At 37.0% G+C, this 21,555-nt stretch overlaps 1 protein-coding gene across 1 annotated transcript in view; it reads right to left on the bottom strand.

The window, feature by feature from the left end:
- Positions 1-21,555, bottom strand: part of SCAF8 (SR-related CTD associated factor 8) — a 62,205-nt gene that overhangs the window by 29,171 nt on the left and 11,479 nt on the right. Inside the window, 4 exon segments of the mRNA XM_050892954.1 lie at positions 900-1,056; positions 3,995-4,156; positions 7,937-7,981; positions 9,555-9,638. Of these exon segments, the coding sequence (XP_050748911.1) occupies positions 900-1,056; positions 3,995-4,156; positions 7,937-7,981; positions 9,555-9,638 (448 nt within the window).

The following is a 21,555-nucleotide window of genomic DNA, read 5'->3' as shown; positions in this document are numbered from 1 at the left end:
AAATCCAGTCCAAGAGCTGGAACTTTCACATATTTACAGACACCAATGAAAAATAAGGTGGATTTGTCCACCTCACTGCTTTTCAGCATGGGATCAGCAAAAGGTGGGTGACAAAAGCAGGTCCATATGTGCCAAAAACCAATTTCTATATGTAAAATTTCCCATACATCCCAATCTTGAATGAAAAAAATCTTCACAATACGAAAAAAGTTGAAAAGTCAGTTCCCTGCCATCTACCTACGTAAGGAAGATGCTTTAGAGCACAAAATGATCAAGTCTGCATGTATAATAACATTAAAGTTTGTTAACTTGGGACATACTCCATGAGCATTTTTTTTCCCACATGATTCTCCAGCACGATTTCTGGCCCACAGACTTCAGATTTGAGGGAGAGGGAAGTATGTCACTGGCTGCAGCTTCTATTATCAGTATGTTTTTTTCCCCTCGAAATCATTGCCTGTCGGCCAGCAAAAGTAAAGGACCACTGTCTGACATGATCCAGCAAGCTCAATCCTATGGATAGTAGAAAGATACTGGTGTACCATTTCTCTCAATTGTGGCACCACTAATTAACAAAGATTGCATTAAGTGCTGTGTTGGGTTTTTAACTCTGTCAGTGATCTACTGTTTTGACTTTTGAGTGCAAAACTAGGTCTTATTGCACTGTTACTCAATCTAAATATATTTATAATACACAGTTGGAAAGTAAACACAACAGGCTGCCTCTTAGTTTTGCCGTTTCCCTGATCTGGACGCTGGCTATAATATATTTCTTTCTAGCATTCATTTGATTTGTCTAAAGGAAACCAGTGAGATTTTTCAGCCTGTTAATGGCCAACATTATAAAGCTGACACAAGTGTTTTAATTCAAAGTATGACTTTAACCTATTTTTGTTTACCTGGTGTATTGTTGCTCATAGCAGCTGTAGTGCTGGGCAAGACAGGGGTCACAACTGGAGGAGGAATTCCTGCTGCCATATCCAAGAGAGGCTGAATAATTTCACTCTTGAACACATTATTCTTCTGCCATAAATTTAGCACTCTAACAATTTTACTCTAGAATGAAGAAAGGATAACAAGAGACCTGAGTCATGCTTATCTTTCTTGTTATTTTCAATTATGGAATTCTTAACAAGCAATGTCAATTTGTCTAGATTGAAGCACCTCTAGGTTTACAAAGAGTAAGAACCATAAGAACAGTTATACTGGGTCACACCAAAGATGGCTAACCTATGAACCTAAGGCTGACCTATGTAAAAGATGCCTAGGCAACAGTAAAGACACTATGCACATAGTGACAGTCTTCTCTCAACAGAAAAGGAAATATAGTAAACCAAAACAAAACTAAACAAGCGTATCTGACACTTTTATACCTTTACTCTTGGAAGATGATATGGAAGGAAAACTATTTTAAGGAAACATTTTAAAGCATTACTAATAATTAAAGCAAGGAATTATTAGTCTCCTAAACTTTTATAGTCAACATAGATGAATGCAATTCTCATCTACCTATGAACTAAAATTACTTATGTCCACTGAAAGATGGTCATATACTAGTAAGACTGCTAAATACTTTTATTAGGAAAGTAGCTCAATACTTTGCAAGCTCTCTTGATGAAGTGAGGAATTTAAACTAGAACACAATTCCCTGCCTATTGAAAATACATAGTAATATTAAAAATGTGGATCACGGGGAAGGAAAAAAAAAAAATCAAAATTAAGACTTTGTACAATTCCATCAGATGTAATTCATTGTTTAGCTTGCAAATATATTTCTATTCCACTGTTTTAATCTGATCCCAAATCTTTTCTTTTCTAAGCTTCACTTCTACCCAGAGGCAAGATTTTGCTTTATCTTGAAAAGTTCGATAGTAATGTATGTGATGGAAAAAGACACTTTGCTTATTTGGGCGTGAGGGAGAGTTAGTTGTATTATAAAGAACAGAAAGTTCTTCATAGGATTGTGTTTGCTGTCATGAAGATGGTTTAATTATTTAAATTCTATAAAACATGAACAGAGTACTTAACCACACACTGTTTAAACCAAAGAAAAAAACCAGTCTGTTTGCCCAGATTTCCAAGAGAATACTTAAATTTAATAGAGGGAAGTGCTGAATTTTCACTGCATGGAAGATGTAATTTAGTGTTCCTTTAAAGAAATCTCTGAAGGCTTCCGTTCAGCATTACAGTATGCAAGCCTTTCTTCTTTGAAAGTTTGTTTTGTAAGGCAGTCCCTGAGAAGTCCATCAGAGAGACTCTAACTTCCCTCTTCTATCCAGAACAGGAATATAAAACTATTTCTGTGCCTCAGTATCTATCTCCCCCTTGCATTTTCCATGGCTGAGCCAGATGAAGGAATCAGTGGGGTTTTTTTTGCTACTTCAAATGAAATGCTACTATACTTCTGCTTGATTTTTCAAAAAACAAACAAACAAAAAACCTGTTGTGTTTCTCTGTTATGCCTTTTCATCAGATTAAACATCAAAATGCTAGAAGACAGGTACATAACCTTGGTATCTTTGACAGCACAATTTTTTGCTGGGTCAGATATATGGTAACTACTTTCACAGCACAAAGACTTTCCTATAAAATTGAATCCATATGCAACATAACAGCAAGACTTCAGACTGCAAAATACATTTTCCCTAACTGAGGTGAAAAATATCCTAGAAATGAACCTGATAGCTTTACAGACCATAAACAGACTATGTTTTACTACCCCTCTTCACATCAAACACCTCTAATGTGATACATTAGTTGCCATGCATTGAAATATCACAGAATAAGTGGCACTATTTCTTACCCTTCAATAAATTTACTATTTTTTTTTTTAAGCCAGACACAGAGTACTTGCACCTATCCTTGTGCCAGCTCTCCTTCTTCAACAAGTCAGACTATTTCCGTGTTAATATATTTCCCAGAGTAGTAAGCTAAATGATTATACAAAACAACCTAATACTGCTTAAGGAAGACAGACATCCATAGCAGAGTTTTTCAACCACTTAAAATTCGCAGATCCCGACATATTTTCCTGCAGAGGTCCTAACTCCTCTAAAAAGGCAGGAATCCTAAGACAACTACAGGAGACACACAATGACTGAACTTGCCTTAATCACCTTCCACGGATGCCTTGGGTTTTCAGACCTTTGGCTGAAAAATACAGCTGTAGGATTGCATGCGACTATTCAAAGAACAACATGTCTTTCTCCTCCTGCAGTGTCCTGCCTCACTTACTACTTGACTTAATGACTCTATTACACAAGTTTATGTGGAGATAAAGCCCTTAGCATTTCACGTTCTTTTGTAATTTTTCAATTCAGTAGTAAGAAACTCTAGCAACTGTAAGATCAGTGACAAGTATGAAGGAAATTAAACTGCCTGCACCCTCTCCTATTTCCAGCCAACCGATTATAAAGATAATTTGGTAGCTATCTTGACTACTATGCTCCAAGGGAACAGCTGAACTATTGGGTCAAACTGTTCAAGTTAGGCCTTACCCAGCTGTTGGTTGATTCAGTATCAAAGGAAAAGTAACTTTTAAGATACTTTGCTGTTTTTCTATTGTTCCTTCAGTCCAAAACACACTAGTTTGCACTGAAGTTGCTGCTACCAAGAAAGATTATTTATTCCTTGACACTATACAAAATCTGCTCGTTCATTTTCTCACTGAAGAGGGGAAGAAGACAATAAAAGAGTGACTAAAACTCCCTGTCCTACCAAATGCCTGCTTAATTTTTTTCCCATCAAAATCTATTAACTCAAATCCATACAGTCTTCCTGAAAACCTTTTCAAAATTCTAATTAATCTAATTGGATGTGTCTTCCCCTACCCCTACACTCAGACAAGCAAAATTAAAAGAAAAATATATAAATGTGTAAGTCTATAACTAGATCCACTCTAGCAAGCAAAAAGCAAGATTAAAATCTTTATTCTTTATAGATAACACACTAAAGATTGCTTTAATCAGAAAAAAAACTATAATAAGTGGTTTACCTTGTCATCCCCAGGACAACGGTACAAGTTCTGGAAAGTGCTGATGATGTTATTGCTGAATCTTGGAGCAAATACATCCTTTTCTTGCCCAAACTGATGCCGGGACTGTCTTACAATGGAGTCAATGACATACAGACCAGGTACTTTGTATTCTGGTTTGCACTACAAAGAATAATAATTTAAAATGTGCATATGTGAAAAATACCAAAAACCATTAATGGCAGAGTAAATATGAACAGTCCTCTCTAATTTTTAAATGGGTCAAAGTATTACCAAAATGTTCTCTATTTAACACATTATCTTCACAAATGAAGCTCACAAAAATAGCTAACCTTTAATGTTCAAATTATCACATCTATATGTATTCTGCAAATATGTAAATGGTTTAAAATCAATTTACTACCACTAAAAAATCTTTTTAGAATATAGCTATTAAAAATTAGCACATGAACCACATATCCTTTTTAAATGCACACACCTATTTTAAGAGAACAGCATAAAGCATGATCAAGTTCTTAATAGTACATTGGGACTAGCTGTAAATATAATTAAAAATATTTTTGTCCTTCTTTATCATCAAAGTCAATATTTGTTTACTTTATTTTACATTGTTGTAAGTAGCATGTGGTATATCCTGCTCCCACCAGAACAAGAACATATTTATGTGGACATCTGTTTGGTTGAGAATATACCAGTGATACTTACTTTAAAACTGTGGAAAACTTACATAATTTACAAACAGCATTGTATTTATAAAGCATGTCTGCTAACTACAATACTAATTATTTAGGTAATTTTACTTACTTAACAATTATAGCTAAATTTTTTGCCTTTTAATTGCAAAGTAATTGCACCACACTAGTGCAACCAGTTTTAAGACAGAATGAAAAGTGGTACAAGAATATAATGAAGTCGTCGCCGGAACACACTATGACATGGATTCACTTCATGAATATTGGTTGTACACTTATCACACAAGGTACTATGGAAAACATGGGAAGGTACTAACTATGGAAAACATGGGAAGGTACTAACTATGGAAAACATGGGAAGGTACTAACTATGGAAAACATGGGAAGGTACACCCATTCTCTCTCTGGTCCAGATAGTGTATAAACATACTATGTAACACACCAAATTCATCATCTCTAATACAGTGCCAAACAAACTCTTCAGACTACTAATTTTACCATAGCCTAGATACAAACTTCCTGTTTTGAAAAGTGCTCATTTGCTAACATTTGCAACCTTGATAAAGCATTTATTTAGGCTCTAAACATGGTCCAGTGTTTTTAAGTATGGCATTCTTTATTTTTAAGAATGTGTGTGGCATCCTTTTAAGAATAAATGTGCATTATTAAAATCTAATTGCATATAATACACTGTCTTCAGAGAATCACTTTAATGTAGCTACTCAAATTTTAGCTAAATTATTAGCAAAAATAGAGAGTATTCTGCATACAGAACAGACAGGTATATGACTTTTCACAATATTGAAATTAATTAAAAATGCAGATATTTAATAAGAAAACTCAGCAAATACACTAGGTGGAGCATTTAAAAACATGGCACATACAGAAAGCGAGACAAGGTCATCATTAATGTAATAATACAGACGATAAAAAAGGAAGAGACAGTAAAATAAAAATAAAAAATTAAATAAAGAAGAATGACAGCTGGGGCAGTGAGCCTGTGTATTCCTAATCTGAGATGAGCCAAGTTTTTACACTACAAATTTTCCTAGTGAGTCTAAGTAATAAGATAATTTGATTACTCAAAGAAATTATTCAAGCCTTGCTCTCACAGTGGAATATCCTTACATATATGGAATGCGGTCATTTGACCCCTGAAGTGATGTTTCGCCAGAGAATAAAACAGTCAACCAAAACGACAATAGATCAATGAGTTAAGTGTCACAAAGCAAAGAATGTCACGGACAATTATTTCACCTGAAGTTCTAGTAACGTCATGAGATTAATTTTGAAGAAAAAAAAATATTGGAGTAGGAAAGAATCAACAGTAAACTAATTGAGATGGCACTGACATCACTCTGGGCAAGTCTATGGGACATTTCAATGGAAGATTCAGTAATTTTGAGCTTTAACTTGAAGTGATTACTTCCAGAAAAATAATTCAATTATCTTCCAAACATAATATTTAAGTCGATAAATATCAAATGGCTAGAAAACAGCTTTAATCTGCTTATCTCCGATTCTACTAAAATAAGGACTTACTATTTGATGTTATTAATCATTTGCATGTTTCACTAAATTGTTCATGGAATACTGAAAAAAACACATCAAGCCCACCAAAGGGAAACATCTAATCCAGAGCAATCAAGGTTATCAAGGTTATCTGGATTAACAAGGTTATCAATAACAACATACATCTGCCTTCTCTAACCAGCAATGAACAGAGCAGAACTCCCTTATTAAGTAGTACTGGACGCCGAACACAAATGTGCAAAGACAACCCATATTCTTAGTAGCTTGTGGAAGGGTCATGAATACCAGCCCAATTCCTGACAAAGTACCACTCTTTCATGCAGAGGATAAATCTTCTCTCATGCTTCTGAATACAGGATTGCCAATCACAGCCACTGCAACTAAAAAGCAGTATTTGGAACTCAGGCAATTCAAGATTAATTTCGGGAAATGAAACAGCAAAGTGCTACTGATCAGAGATGGGTAAGATGTACACCTGCTCTCATCCTCCTATGTCCACCTGTAGTATTAAAGAGGGATCAGAGGATATTGATCCCTTCTCTTAGAGGTGGAAAGAAGTCAGAGGTGATGCCCCAAAAGACAACTACTTGACAAAACACTAGCAGTGATGGTAAAGTATACTACTAGTCTTTACTAGTGCCATGAAACACACATGACACCTTTTCCACATAGGACTGACGTTCTAGTACTTAAATAACTCATTCATAAACTGTTCTGAGACAGTTAAAAACACCAGGCTGAAGCTGAACCCCGTTTACACTGTCCAACCACTGCCAAAAGGCACTGCAGCATACACTGGGCACCAAGGAATAAAAGGTAATGAGGAAGACAGGTTACTGACACAGAGCAATCTAGACTGCTTCGTAAAATGAACAGAAGAAAAATTGCATCCAACATTGCAACATTAACAGACTAACTTCTCTAGCTTGTTTGTCTAAATGAAAAGGCAATTGATCATAATTTACTCCTATTTACAAAAGGAGAAGAAATTCAGTACCAAAATGATCAACTGAACAATCAAGCATAATGCAGACAAGGAGGAAAGACTCACAAATTGGAATCCATGCATTTCCAACTGGAGATAAAATGGAGTTATACCCAAGAATAATTAACTGTTGCAAGAAAACAAAATGCAATAAAATTCTTTGTTATTCAGAATCTTTAAATTAATACTGCATCTTCCCAAAAAGTAATGCCAGTCTAGCCACATAAATATTTTTTGTTTTAAATTACTAGCAGGAACCACTGACTGAAATGCTGTATCTCATGCTACACAAAAGATGAAGCTGAACGGTCATCTTCCCTTCAGCTTTAGAATCTATGGGAAAACCTGGCAGAAAAGCAAAAGCAACTGTCACTCGCCAAACCAGTCAATTATTTTACTGTTAGCTGTTCACATGGGCTACACTGACAGCCTCTTTTAACATTAAATGAATATATACAGAGAAGTAGTCTTAAGACAGTATCCAGAGTCATTCAGATCAAAGTATATCATAACTACAAAATGGGGACAAAGTATTTGTCTTTCTGTATCATGGGTTATGATCAGCTACCGATTACTAGCAGAAATTGAATGTGACTAAAAACTGAAATAAACTAATGTGTGATAAAAATATTAATCCATACGTGTACCTAAAACCTGATGGTCTTCAACACTCTAATCCAAAATGAGGAAATTTTTCTCAGTGCTAACACAAAATATCCATGACTGACTTACCTTTTGAATGAATTTCTCAACACTCTGTACAACGTGCTTGTAGAACTGGAAAATAAAATAATATTTCAACAGAGGAAAAAAACTGAAGATGCATAAACTTGTTCAAGTCACACAATATTGATAGTAAAACCACAATTAGAAACTTTGGTTGATTAACCAGCAATTCAATACCTACAGCTGGGTATGCTGTCTTCCTTAGAACATTTAACAGCATATAAAAAAAAAAAAATCTAATCTCACTTTTTCTTGCCTTCTGAAGGTTTTTTACACTGGATTTTTTTAAGTAACGTGCACTTATTTGGTGAGAGCTAAGAGAATAATATAATTGTTCCTCCAAAAACATATTGTTATTTCATTGTACACAACTGAAGATGTTAGCCTAATGTTACTAAGCATAGCACTTCTCTGTATTTCATTTATTTTCCAAGTGTTCACTTTAACAACCTAAAAACATGAGTATAGGAAGACCTTATAAGATCCACTGAATACTTTTTCTTTAAAATTGGCCTGTTGTGGTTTGTTTTTTTTAAATCTCACATATCATCACAATGGCTCTACATCATCTCAATAACTGCTCTACACAATTAAATGTTGTTATTCAAATGGTAAGTGTGGAAGTAGGATTTCCAAGCTAAATACATGATAAAACATTTTGGTATCATTTAATTGTTTAGTTTATAAAACCATTTACTATCATCTACTACTTGTTTAGTCTCAATACAAGTTTTTAGCATTTTCATTATACTGCAACACATAGACTCTAATTTACATAGACTTCTTGTATTTAAGAAAGCCAGTGAATTTCACTCTTCTGTCATCAAATTGCTCTCTCTCCAAATTACATAAAATCCTAATATGGATTTCTTTATCTGAAAATGTATCTGCATTCTCAGCAGAGGAATGTAGACAGGAAGAGCATAAGTTCATGGCTTTTTAGCTTTTATCCTATGCTCTTTTTCACCTCTCCAGCTTTCACTGAGTTTCCATTTGTTTTAATGCTTAACACTAATGACAGACTTCTTTCTTTCATCATTTTTCAGTGCTGTTTTCTGTTGCGCCGTTGCTGTTTGGCAATTAGTTTCACTTTGTGGCAAGAAAAGTCTTTAATTAGTGTACTAATGCTAAAACTTAAGAACAATTTGTATCCAAGCAACATCAAAAATAAAACCTATGAACAACACTCATGAAAAGGTATGCTAGGAATTTATAAAAATGAAATAAAACTTAAACAATTGTATTGATCCAAAGGCACACATATCTTGGGGGGGCAGGGGGGCCAGATCGGATTGTAGTTTTATATTTATTCATCTGTTCTCAGGCAATGTCAGTGTTTCCTTTTTAAACTGAGGAAAAAAACCCTTGTCTTTCAGATCTGATTGAAGAGTCAAGTTGGTATAATTCTTTCTCACATATGACACCCAGCAAATGAAAGTCACACAACAAATTAAGCCTTCTGTTGCACTACTGAAAATCCCGTCACTATCACATTTGATCATAACTTGGAAATTGTACACAGAACAAGGGAGGGGGAAAGTTCTGCAGCAAGTTAAGCTATTCAGTTATTTTGACACATATGAGGAATGGAAAGGAAGTCAGAAGTAGTTAGCCTATTTCTTACCTTTATAGCCTTGATTGCTGCCTTGGTGATCTGTGTCATTTTAGCTTTAGAAATGGGTGGCTTATAATCATTTAGTGAGTACAACTGCCAAAAAAAAAAGGTATCAGAAATATATTCTCCAGTTTTAAGCAGTACAAAAATATATTATTTTTCCACAAGAAAATGCCACTTTTAATTTTCATCAGAATTTAATTATATATTACACCAGAAAAGGCATTCCCCATTAAGAAAAAATAAAAAGGCCAAATAAAATATAACGTAAGATCCAAAATGCTTAAAAGATAAAAAGTTTTTCTTTGCAATTGTCACTACATACCTAGTTTTACTAACACTAAATACAGCAGACACCTGCAAGTGAAGTTACAAAGGAAAGACGACATGCAAATACAGTAGCTCATTAAGTTTTTCTTTCTAGGGCAAAATATTTAATATACTTGACTACCTTTATGGAAGCATAACAGATGCTTAACCAAATACTTACTATGTTCATCACCATTGCCTGCTAAATCAAATCTTTTTATTTTCCATTAAACAAAAAAATCCAGCCTAGTGAGAAAGAGCATGTAGCAATTTTGCCACTTAAAACAGCAGATTTGGAAAAAGTATAGACTTACTTCCTTCACTGCGTTAACTCAGAGAAATACTATATCAGAAGTATTACAAATGCTTAAGCAAAAATCCAACTGGGTTCTCAATTTTAACACAGCTTTGTAACTTCATTAATATCTAACCACCAAAACAGCCACAGTACGCAAGTAGCGGAGTTTTGCAACTATCTTCTCCCAGGATGCAGTCATAACTCTATTCTTTTTACTGGTACATACATCTCCTAGCAGAAGCAGTCCAGCATGACAGATATTCACCAGAAGTTTACTACATAGTGAAAACTGTACACTAACTAACCTCATAGCTATGACTGATAAGTGGTAATTGGAAACAACTCCTTCCTTCACATTGAGTCAGGACTCCATCATCCAAGGCTATTTACTTGCCGTGAGAACCTCTGATTATTCACAACATATGGCTTTGAACAAAACGCTGCTCTTTTCTCCTTCAACCCTAGGTGTTAACAGACAAGGGACTGTCTAGTATTTGCTGCTTTCATACATAAAAAGACCAGATACAAAATGCCAAACCAGTTTTAAGGATATTCTTGACTTAACTTACATTGTATTTTTGTTTACAACACACATGTTTAGAAGCACATTAGCTGAAAAATAGAGCCCTGATAATGGGAATGACCATCCATACACTTTTTTTTTATTTCCTTCCTAAAGACAGGAAGAATTGGAGTTTTTCCGTAAAATGGTCACTGAAACAGAAACAAAGCCAAAAGACCCCTCTCTTCTCCCACTACACACCCTGAGCAATGCAACAGATAGAACTAGATTAATATCCATAAAGATATTAACAATATATTTAATTTCATAAGATTCATTCAACTTTCAGCAAACTGCTAGCTCAGAAAACATAATTCAGAATTGTTTACATTTAATGAAGTAAAATGCAACAGTAAACAGGATCACACAGTGGAAAGGATCAGACAATCTTAAATATAGGTCATGCTCCCCAAGTTGCTTATAATAATTTACTGCTCTGAAGCTAACACGTAGATATTCTTCAGTCATATCTGAGTTTCCAAGAGACAAGGATTTCTTCTCCCTGCAAACATGAGACGCTTTTTTCTATCCTTTTCTGTCAAAACCAGTTTTAACTAAAACTTTGCATAGCCGTCAAAAGACAAACTGAAAAAAAATTGGTTTGTCTAAGCATAAGTATCAGTCTTCTCAGCTTGAAAGGATTTCCATTAAAACAGTGCAATTATAACCAGTTCACAGCTAGACATCCACTTTTAAAACAACTGTTACTTCTCACTAATGCTAATTGCTGTTGCAAAATATTCTGAATTACTTACATGCTTTTTATACAACAAAAAGCAATACGCTTCTAGAATTCAAATACATAAATGCTCTTCACCACCACGGGGGAAAGGGAGAAAAGAGGCAGAAAATCAAGAGTCTCCAACCAGTTTCTTCTCTGTTTTATACTCATAGTTCACTGCTCAACTTCCAGTTACTCATAGGTGATTTACCAGACTGTGGGTCACTCATCCTGGCTACTGGCTTGGCTGGACGATGTGCAACTGCAGCTCAACTACTTCTGGCACCACTACAGTGCCAGAAACATTTTGCTTACATTCAGGCAGTGCCTTAGCAGAGTCAGTTTGGGTATTCCTGGTCAGCACTCTCAAAGTCCAAAATACTAGTAAAAGCAATTCACAGATAAGTGAGCAAATGTGAAATCAGCCTAGGCTCAAGAAGCCACCTTGCCAATCTGAAAACAGTCCCAGAAGAGATAGGAACAGTAACACCTTCACCTATGACATACACAGCTATGAGGAGGCAGAACTGCTGACTCACGTAGATATGCTGGGACCACACCTGACCAGTCCGTCAGCTTTGAAATGATCAGGAAAAAAAAGGGGATGGGGTGGTTCAAAGTACCAAGAAAGCTACAACACAGTGCTGGGAAACATGGAAGAGTTGCACACAACTGATTCTGAAGTATCAGCTGTGTGCAGTCAGGTATCTCAGTACCACACATCTGGAATATGCCAAAAACCAACAGGATAATATGGGCTGTTGCTAGCATCCCATTAACTTTATTCCAGGTAGCAGAGAGCCAAATTTAGCATTAAGTTTACGGACAGACAATTCAAGCTAGAAAAAGAAAAAATGTACCAAAAGAAACAGCAAAATTAAGAACATACTTCTGCAGAGATAGGCTTTTTGGACAATGGATACACCTGTTCCAGGTTTTAACAGCCATTTAAAGGAAAACACAAATCCCAAATTTAGTACATAGAAGCAGCCAAGGGGGGGGGGGGAATCATTCTTCTGAATTATTTTTCCTTAATTGTCTTAAAAGCCTCTTAAATTTCCTATAAATACATTTTGTTTTGAAAAGTACATTCACTCGGAAAACTGGTTATGTAGGTCTGTCAGTGCATGGCAGAAGCCCAAAGGAGCAGCATTTGCACTAGGGACAAAGCAAGGGCCCAGTGTGAAACACCTACTTGCAATTTTGCAACGTTTAGTGCAATGCTTGCTTTTTGCTTTTGAAAAAATTAAGTTTTGCTTACAAAATTAAGAAATGTGACATTTCTTAAAATCTCTTAACTCAATCTTTTACTATTAAACAGAATTTAACTACATAAAACATAGACATCCCCAGCACAGTTTAATCCATATGAAAGAGGGCCAACCTACCCCCCATTTTTCTGAATACAGATATCTTAACATGCAGAAACATCTTCCTGAATACCTACTGACAGCACACATGTTCTTTGCACTACCTTCAGCAAATTCATACATTACGTTTATCAATAGTCAGCCAGGAATCCCTCTCCACTTAGAATCATAAAATGGTTTGGGTCAGAAGGGACCTTTAAAGATCACCTAGTTCCAACCCCCCTGCCATGGGCAGGGACATCTTTCACCAGATCAGGTTGCTCAAAGCCCCATCCAACTTGACCTGGAACACTTCCAGGGATAGGGCATCCCCAATTTTTCTGGCAACCTGTTCCAGTATCTCACCACCCTCATCGTAAAGAATTTCTTCCTTATATCTAATCTAAACCTACTCCCTTTTAGTTTAAAACTGTTACCCCTTGTCCTATCACTACAGGCCCTGGTAAAAAGTCTCCCCTTTTTTATAAGCCCCCTTTAAGTACTGAAAGGCCGCAATAAGGTCTCCCCGAAGCCTTCTCTTCTCCAGGCTGAACAACCACAACTCTCTCAGCCTTTCTTCATAGGAGACGTGCTCCAGCCCTCTGATCATTTTCACGGCCCTCCTCTGGACTCGCTCCAACAGGTCCATGTCTTTCTTGTGCTGGGGACCCCAGAACTGGACGCAGTATGCAGGTGGGATTTCACAAGAGCAGAATAGAGGGGAAGAATCACCTCCCTCGACCTGCTGGCCATGCTTCTTTTTATGCAGCCCAGTATACGAGTGGTTTTCCGGGCTGCAATTGCACATTGCCGGCTCATGTCCTATTTTTCATCTACCAACATCCCCAAGTCCTTCTCCGCAGGGCTGCTCTCAATCCATTCATTCCACAGCCTGTACTGATGCTGGTGATTGCCCTGACCCCAGTGCAGAAGGACCTTGCACTCAGCCTTGTTGAACTTCATGCAGTTCACGTGGACCCTCTCCTCAAGCCTGTCAAGGTCCCTCTGGATGCATCCCTTCCCTCAAGCACATGAACCACACCACTCAGCTTGGTGTCATTTGCAAACTTGTTGAGGGTGCACTCAATCCCACTGCCTGTGTCATTAATAAAGATATTAAATAGTATCGGTCCCAGTATGGACCCGAGGGTCACCAGTTGTTACTGATCGCCATTTGGATATTGAGCCATTAACTGCAACTCTTTGGATGCTGCCATCCAGCCAACTCCTTATCCATTGAATAGTCCATTCATCAAACCCATCTGCTCTACCACTAGGCTGGCTAGAAAAGCAAGACTTGGTTGCCTCTCTAGTAATGAAAACTTTGGTTTTTCATTTAGCATAGATGATTTTTAAGACAGCAGGCATTTAAAGAAATCAGATATTCTTCAAATCTAGTTAAAGCAAAATAACTGCAATTTATTCATGATTACAAAGTACAAAAACAAAGAGTTAAAAATATATTATTTTTGTTTTTAAAACTTGTGCTTATATTCTGGAACATTTTTTCCTGTATGCCCTCTTGTACAAATGCTTAGTCAAAACAGTTTGCTATAATTATTTCCTGATCATGCTTTTGTAAGGCATTCATGCTCATCGGCAGAAGATAACTGCTTGCCCTCATATAAAAGAAGCCTTTAAACAAACTAGGAAAAAATGGCAACATGGCTAAATAGTGAAGTCAGGGAAACTATGTGAAGTAAAATGATGTATTTCAGAAAATCAGAAGTGGTATCCAAAAGGGGAGGGGAAAAAAAAAGTGACCATAAACTCACTAACAGGTAATGTACATTAAAAAAATACAGCAATCAAGTTTGAGAAACAAACAGGAAAAAGCATGAAAATAAGCCCTTTTCAGAAGAGAAAAGGAATAGGAAATCTATTAGAGTACTCCTCCAGGGCCAGAAGACAATCAGGACATAAAGAAGGACTCATAGGAGATAAAGCCCTACAGAAAAAGAACCCTCCCCTTCTCTTCTTAGATCTACACACTGAGGAAAAACTGTGGAGACTTCCCCTACCAGAATCCTCCTCAAGTGTGTTTATAAGAAAGTAAAGAACAAGCTCACAATGTGAAAAATAATGAAGTGCTAGAATGGAACTCAAGAATGAAAGACCTACTAGCTGTGATTGGTCAATTCGCACTTGAAACAGTCTCAATCTTGCAGCTCTGAGACAGGAAAAGCAACGTGAATTTCTGACAAGGGTTCAAGGGGAGCATTAGGAAACAACACATCAGTTAGGTTCAATGTTTGTTCCAGAAAAATTTGTATAAATTACTCGAAAGAAAAGAATTAGTGGGCGCACAGATAATTCCATGCAGCTACTGTAAGGAAGAGCCAAATCTCAGTCTATTGTCATTCTCTGAAAGACTCAATGAGCACACTGAGAAATCACTGATATAGTCCACCTGGACTACCAAAAGACATTTACCAAAGATCTCTCACAAATGGCTCCAAAGAAACCAAGCTCTCCTAAACAGGCCCTTACATGACAAATAACCTGACCAATTACTCCTTAAAGACAGCCAGCATACAATTTGAATAAACATTTTGTTTATAGTAGAGGGAAGTCCCAATAGAGTTCCACTTATGCTGGGGACTCTGCCTGTGTCGTCATGTATATTCTGGATAGGACAAAGTCAGACTATCAAAAACTGCAGAGGAACATCAGTGACACTAATGAGTAATAAAAAGGCAGACAAATTAAGCCTGAGTACACATGAAGTAGTGGACACTGGCTTTGAAGCTGACTATTGCCATGCATGAACAGGATCTGCTGATACAAGAGACATTTCTTTGAAAGCATCAACTCAACAGTAAACCAGAAAAATCTCAGTAGTAAATGCAGCAAACGGACTTTTAGAACCACAACAATATTTAGGCAACTACTAACCTACAGGGCGCACTCAACCTCTCAATACTTCTGGAATTTCTGCCCTCCCTCTAATCTCCAAGGCTGGCATGAAATCATTAGGGATAATGAAAACTATGGAGAAGCTTTTAAGTGAAGAACAAAGGTGGCTAGGACTCTTTAGCCTACAAACAGGATTACTAAGGGGATAGCAGATGTCAATACAATCTGAGTAGTGGAGATCAACTGGGAAGGATGGGACTAGAGGACTGCACCAAACAAGCAGGGAGCGAGTGAGAGCCAGCCTGGTGGATGTGGCTCCAGACTGCCCGACACAGTTTTCCTCAGCCTGGGAGGGCAGTTCTGGTGTGTCTCGCAGGCACCTGACTCACTCCTGAACCGTTATCACCAACTTGCTAATTCTGTGCCCAGATGCCACAATGAAACACACCCACTCTTCTAAATAACTGTATAAAATACAGTTAGCTATCTGTATGCTAGCATAAAATGCAGCTCTCTGTTTAAAAGAACTTACTGAAATGAAGTCTGAGCCTTATCACATCAGGCAGCTGCATTTTTTCCACAATAGAAATACAGTTCATTTAAGAGGGTCAAAAGTGAAACAGTGTAATCTTCAAGTGGCAGACAAAACCAGGAGAAGTTTCAGAGGTTTTGAAGCACGCTAGTCACATTTACAATACAAGCTGGAAGAAGAAAGCAAAGGAACAGACACACAAACCATTATGCAAACTTCAAAAAACATGCTTTACAGCTGAGCTACCATATGATTCCATGAATTATGAAGAAAATCTGCCTAATTCCATTCATTAGCCATTTACTTGCTTTTCTGGATAAACATCAACTCATACAAAACACCCAAAAACTGATTAGTATTTCTTTAAGCATCTGATCGCTATTGATAGATATCCGACCACCAACGAAACCTGTTTTCTCTAGTTATTTTCATAAGTTCACAGTTGGAAGGACTTGCATAGTGAAAGTATTTGCATCATTTCTTATGTGAAAAACCAGTAAGAATAGAAACTTGCTCTTGAAATCTGAGGCACTGTTGTAGTGAGCAACACAGTTTGGAGTCTCTTTTTAAAATGTACTCCAAGAGAATAAAAATTTCTCTCTACACACTGCACATCTACCACCAGTTGATGATATAGATACACATCAAAATCCAATTCAAAAACCAGCTCACATGTTGTTGGATCAATTTATTTTTCCCATTCATTTAGTAATTGATTTTGCACCAGAAACTAAAAAGAATATGCTAATAATCTAAACAAAACCAATATTCATCTCCCAGCTCTCCTAATATCTAAGGGAGAGAAACAGTCTCCTGATACTGCTGCAAAGAGCTGTGTATTCACCCAGAGGTCATTCTGACACAAAGGCTCTCCTGAGAAAAGTCACCGCAACACAAACACAACATTTGGGAGAATGCTGCTTCAGTAAGACCAACTGACTTGAATAAATTGAAAGGTTAAACCCTGATAAAAAACTATAAAAATCCATTACAAAATTATAGAAAGCTTTGTTTTGTACTGTCCATTCTTGAACTATGGCACAGCACTCAGAAAACTATAGGTGAGGCACTCCCTCTCCAAAGCTAGATGGCATTACCACACACAAAATTAACTAAGCAACAGAAAGAAACTGCATGTCTGATGCTAAAGAAAACAAAATTAATGACTTCCAGAGAACACCAATGTTAAGAAGGAACAAAGACTAAACTTCTACAGAGTTTGATGCAGGGGGGGAAGTCTAACACCATCAGAGACAAGTCACAAGGAGTCTGACTGTACTGGTAAGAGAAACGATTTCCAAACTGTTGGCTCAGTTTTTGAAAAATCAAGTGTTAAATAATCGAGTTAGAAAGCATATTAAATGCAGGCTTCCCATATGACCTTTTGGGAATAATTTTATTTTCCTCTGTGAAAAAAGGCATAGCAAAAGTAAAGAGACTACTTTCAAGTTACTGTAAAAAGTGCCACTGATTTTTCAAGTCAGTGCACTTAATAGTAGTATACATTTGATTGCAATGTCAATGAAAATGTAATGTTCTATTAGTTTATTCTAGAAAGCTGTGGACAAGACTCCGAACTGCCTAACTCAAGTATTCTAGATAACTGAACATGCTCAGCTCCAAACACATTGCAAACAATACTGGAAACTACAAAATACAAATGAACATTAATCTTCCCAACCCAGTTATAGCTAAAGAAAACACTAGATCAATTTGCAGTGAATTTGTGTGTGGGGAAGTTGCTTTACTCCTTTGCTGTATGACGATTCCATCCAGCCATGCCCTATGCACATCACCATTTTGATAATTAGGTGGGGGACAATCAATAAACCTTTGATAGAAGTATGCATGTTTGATTAAACACCGAATATAAATCACAGGAAATCCTTAAAGGGAAGGGTTGAATCTGAATGGCACTTCAGGGACAAAATGCGTCCACAAAGACACACTCATCATCAAATCCTAATCTGTCTCAATGAAAGCAATTCCCCGGGTAATGATCTTGCAAAGTAAGAATCAGATGCCAGCCAAATGGCCATTAAGCACGTAACAGCTTATTAGACAGATAGTACTAAAAGTCTTCAAGATGATCAAAGTAATAGGTAGTTTTAAGGGTGGATTTTTGTTCTGGTTTTATAAGACTATCTCCAAACCTGTTTTGTTACTGTCCGAGTTGTAAAAATAAATTTTATAAGTTCTTATCCTAACACAACCGTACAGAAATGTAACAGAGACACACAGAGGGTCAAACCCACATCACGTCTCCAAAATTATCAGTAATTCCTCCCCACTTCTCTTTAGTAGGGTGTAAAACAGCTAACCAATTCACCTTGAAATCACGCCTCAAAAAACTTCCCTATCCAACTGTGCCTCACTCCTCCAACTCATTGGCCTCGTGTCACACCAAAACATTCAGTAGCATGACGTACTGCCATAGGAAGGTAAAAAACCCCAGTGAGGTAATTTATATTGTTAACCAAGTCTATTGCTTAACAAGAATGTAAGTTGGAAAATTCTCAGTGGAGGACTTGAGACACAGAGACTCAGGTGTGCTCGTGGGATCCTGACTCATGCCCATTCCATGGTGAGAGGAAGACCCTCTCACCACATAGATATCAAATATGCCAGGTTCCTTTTCCAGTTCCTCCAGAATCTCCTGAAATTGCATGTATACTCCCTTTTTTATTTACACTCCACATCCAAAGCCTCACCAAGTCTTGGGATGCTCTTGTCAAACTTCACCCAGCCCTAGTCAGCTTGGCCATTTCAAGTGCCAGGAAGAGCAGGAAGTTGACAACAGAGACCTGGCAACTGTTTCAAGCTCCCTGTCTAATCATCCCCCTGGGCTGAGCATCACCAAGGAGCACCCTCTCCTACTTGGACCCCACCACGAAGTGATGGTTGCTATCAGGACTGCTTTTCTCTGTCCCTCTCTGGTTCCCTCTTCTTAAATTGTTTTTATCCTTAACACCTTTCTACCTTCTCGTAACACTTTATTTTTACCTCCTCTTTTTTTCTGTTCTTTTTTTTTTTTTCCTCCTTACCTCTCCTCCCTTTCTCTGAGCTAGGGCATAGTAGAAAATGTGTATCCAACTCTATCCCAGCCAAAACCAGGACACCACCAGCAACCTACAGCTCAGTGATTCCTGAGGCAGCACCAACTGATCTTTTTCATAAAATCTCCCTCCACATAGGGAATTCAAATGTATTTATTTTTTAATACATGTAAATCTTCAGCACGCCCAACATCTTTTGGCAAAGGCACATAATTTAATCAAAATCTGTGCAAAAAACCTCCTTTTTCTTGATTTGAACCCGTGTTCATCAGTGACACTGAGTTTACCTAGCTTCTGCATTAGAAAAAACAGTGATTTACCTCTTCTGTATCACCAGTACTATAGACCCCTATCTCATCATCTTCCAGTCATCTTTGTTCTAGCCCAAAAAGAGTATTAATATTTAGTAATTTCTCATACAGACCTGTTCCATTCCTTTCCCTGTCCTTTCTGCCCTTCTCTGTACATGCAGTTCTTCCAACATGGTCCTGTGAGGTGCAAACTAGACTGCATGTGGCATAAGATAAAGATGTAATAGCAGTATAACAAGTCTCTATTTCTTTCCTAATTTCCAGGATTCTGATTGCTATTTTGACTACTGCTGAACTTTGAACAGGCATTTTCATTTCAATTGCAAGAGCTTATTAATTACCAAATGACATAATTTCAGTGCCCATCACTGTGTACATAAAGCAAGGGTTGCCTTTTTCATACTGTCTCCCCAGCCTGCATTACCACATTTAACTTGATGAAATTGCAGGGTGCCATGTAACAGTCAGTACAGCAATGCCCTTTTGCAAACCTTGATGGCTAGCCCTTCAGTATCAACATCCTAAATAACTTAATACTGTTAAACTTTTTTGCCTCATTGTTCTACCCCTTTTCCACAGCATTTATGAATACACTGAAATGCACAGATTCCCAGCACAAACCCACGTAAGATTCCATCATGAAAAAAGACAATTTATTTCTACACATGAACTTTTCCCTCATGTCCCCTTTTAGCAGTCATCTGTCAATGTAAGGATGCACTCTCCATGGCAATTCAACTTCTTTTCAAATTTTTGGGGATGGATCTTCTCAACTACTTTTTGGAAATCCAAGTAACATCACTTCTTCCCTGTCCACATGCTTGCTAATTCTCTCAAAGAAGTCTCATACGTACATGACATACTATTTTCTTTCATAAAAGTCACACCAATTCTTCCTCATTTTATGATATTCACCTGTGTATTGTTTCAAACAAATTCAAATTCTGTTACTTCTCATCACTTCCAACTGAGACATCTTTCCTGTTCTTACATTCAGTTAAAAAAAAAAAAAAAGCCTTAAGACTCAGTTTTTAGTATCATATCCTAAAACAAGCATTTCTTCCATACCACCCTCTCCATTGCAGTCAACCAATATTATCTGGAAATAGATGGGAAACTGGCCTCACAGGGATTTTGTATGGACTTGTTGGACAATGGAAAAAGTGTCATTTCCTCATGCATCTCCTTCAGAAATAACAGGTTCCAAATGCAACAAGTTACACAGATTTACTACACAAATGTACATTCAAGTATCATATCCAAGAAAGGACCAGGCTAGCAAATAAAGCCAATTATAGTCACAATTCTGTATTTTCCTCTGTCTGATATAGCAATGTCATGATTTGTGCAGCAAAAAGCAATAGTGTTGAGAGCTAAGAAACTAGGTAAAAGGCAATATTCCAGTGTACATAAAAGTTAGGCATAACAGCATTATTTATACTCCCTTTTCCCAACATAATAACTAAGTCCTATTTCCAAACTTTGGGGAAAAAAACATGGGCTTGCTCAAAGATTTAATGAGCTATATAAATTATACGTTGGGAATAGGGGAAAGGCAAAAGGTCAGGTTGATGTTATAGATAAAGCACGGAATTTCTGCTCTGTATTTTTCCTTTAATTCTGTTAAGAAAAGTGGTCTTCAGGGGAAGGATTACTGACAGTCTGGGAATCCATCAGCATATTTCAAATTTCGATTGTTCAGTAATGCAAACAACATTTTTATCATTATAACTGTAATTCAAAAAGTGCTTAAAAAGTTGATTCTATTGTAAATTTCTGTAAAAAGTTCATTCTATTGTAAACAGCTGTAATTTACAAGGTATACTACACAATACTAAGCTATGGTCTAAAGTTTCTCAAGTGAAGACCAGGCAGCATGCACATGAACTAAATCCTCTGTGCATGGTCAGTCGCTTACAGAGCAAGTTACTGCATCTCCATGGAAGGTAATGGCATACTATGCTTCTACAAAGCCCAGCACTTAATTCCAAGATCTTTCACCACTCTTATTCAACA

The sequence above is a fragment of the Gymnogyps californianus genome, chromosome 3, assembly GCF_018139145.2.
Source record: "Gymnogyps californianus isolate 813 chromosome 3, ASM1813914v2, whole genome shotgun sequence".
Classification (NCBI taxonomy): Eukaryota; Metazoa; Chordata; class Aves; order Accipitriformes; family Cathartidae; genus Gymnogyps; species Gymnogyps californianus.
The sequence above is the reverse complement of the archived record's forward strand: the minus strand, read 5'-3'. Positions and strand labels throughout refer to the sequence as shown.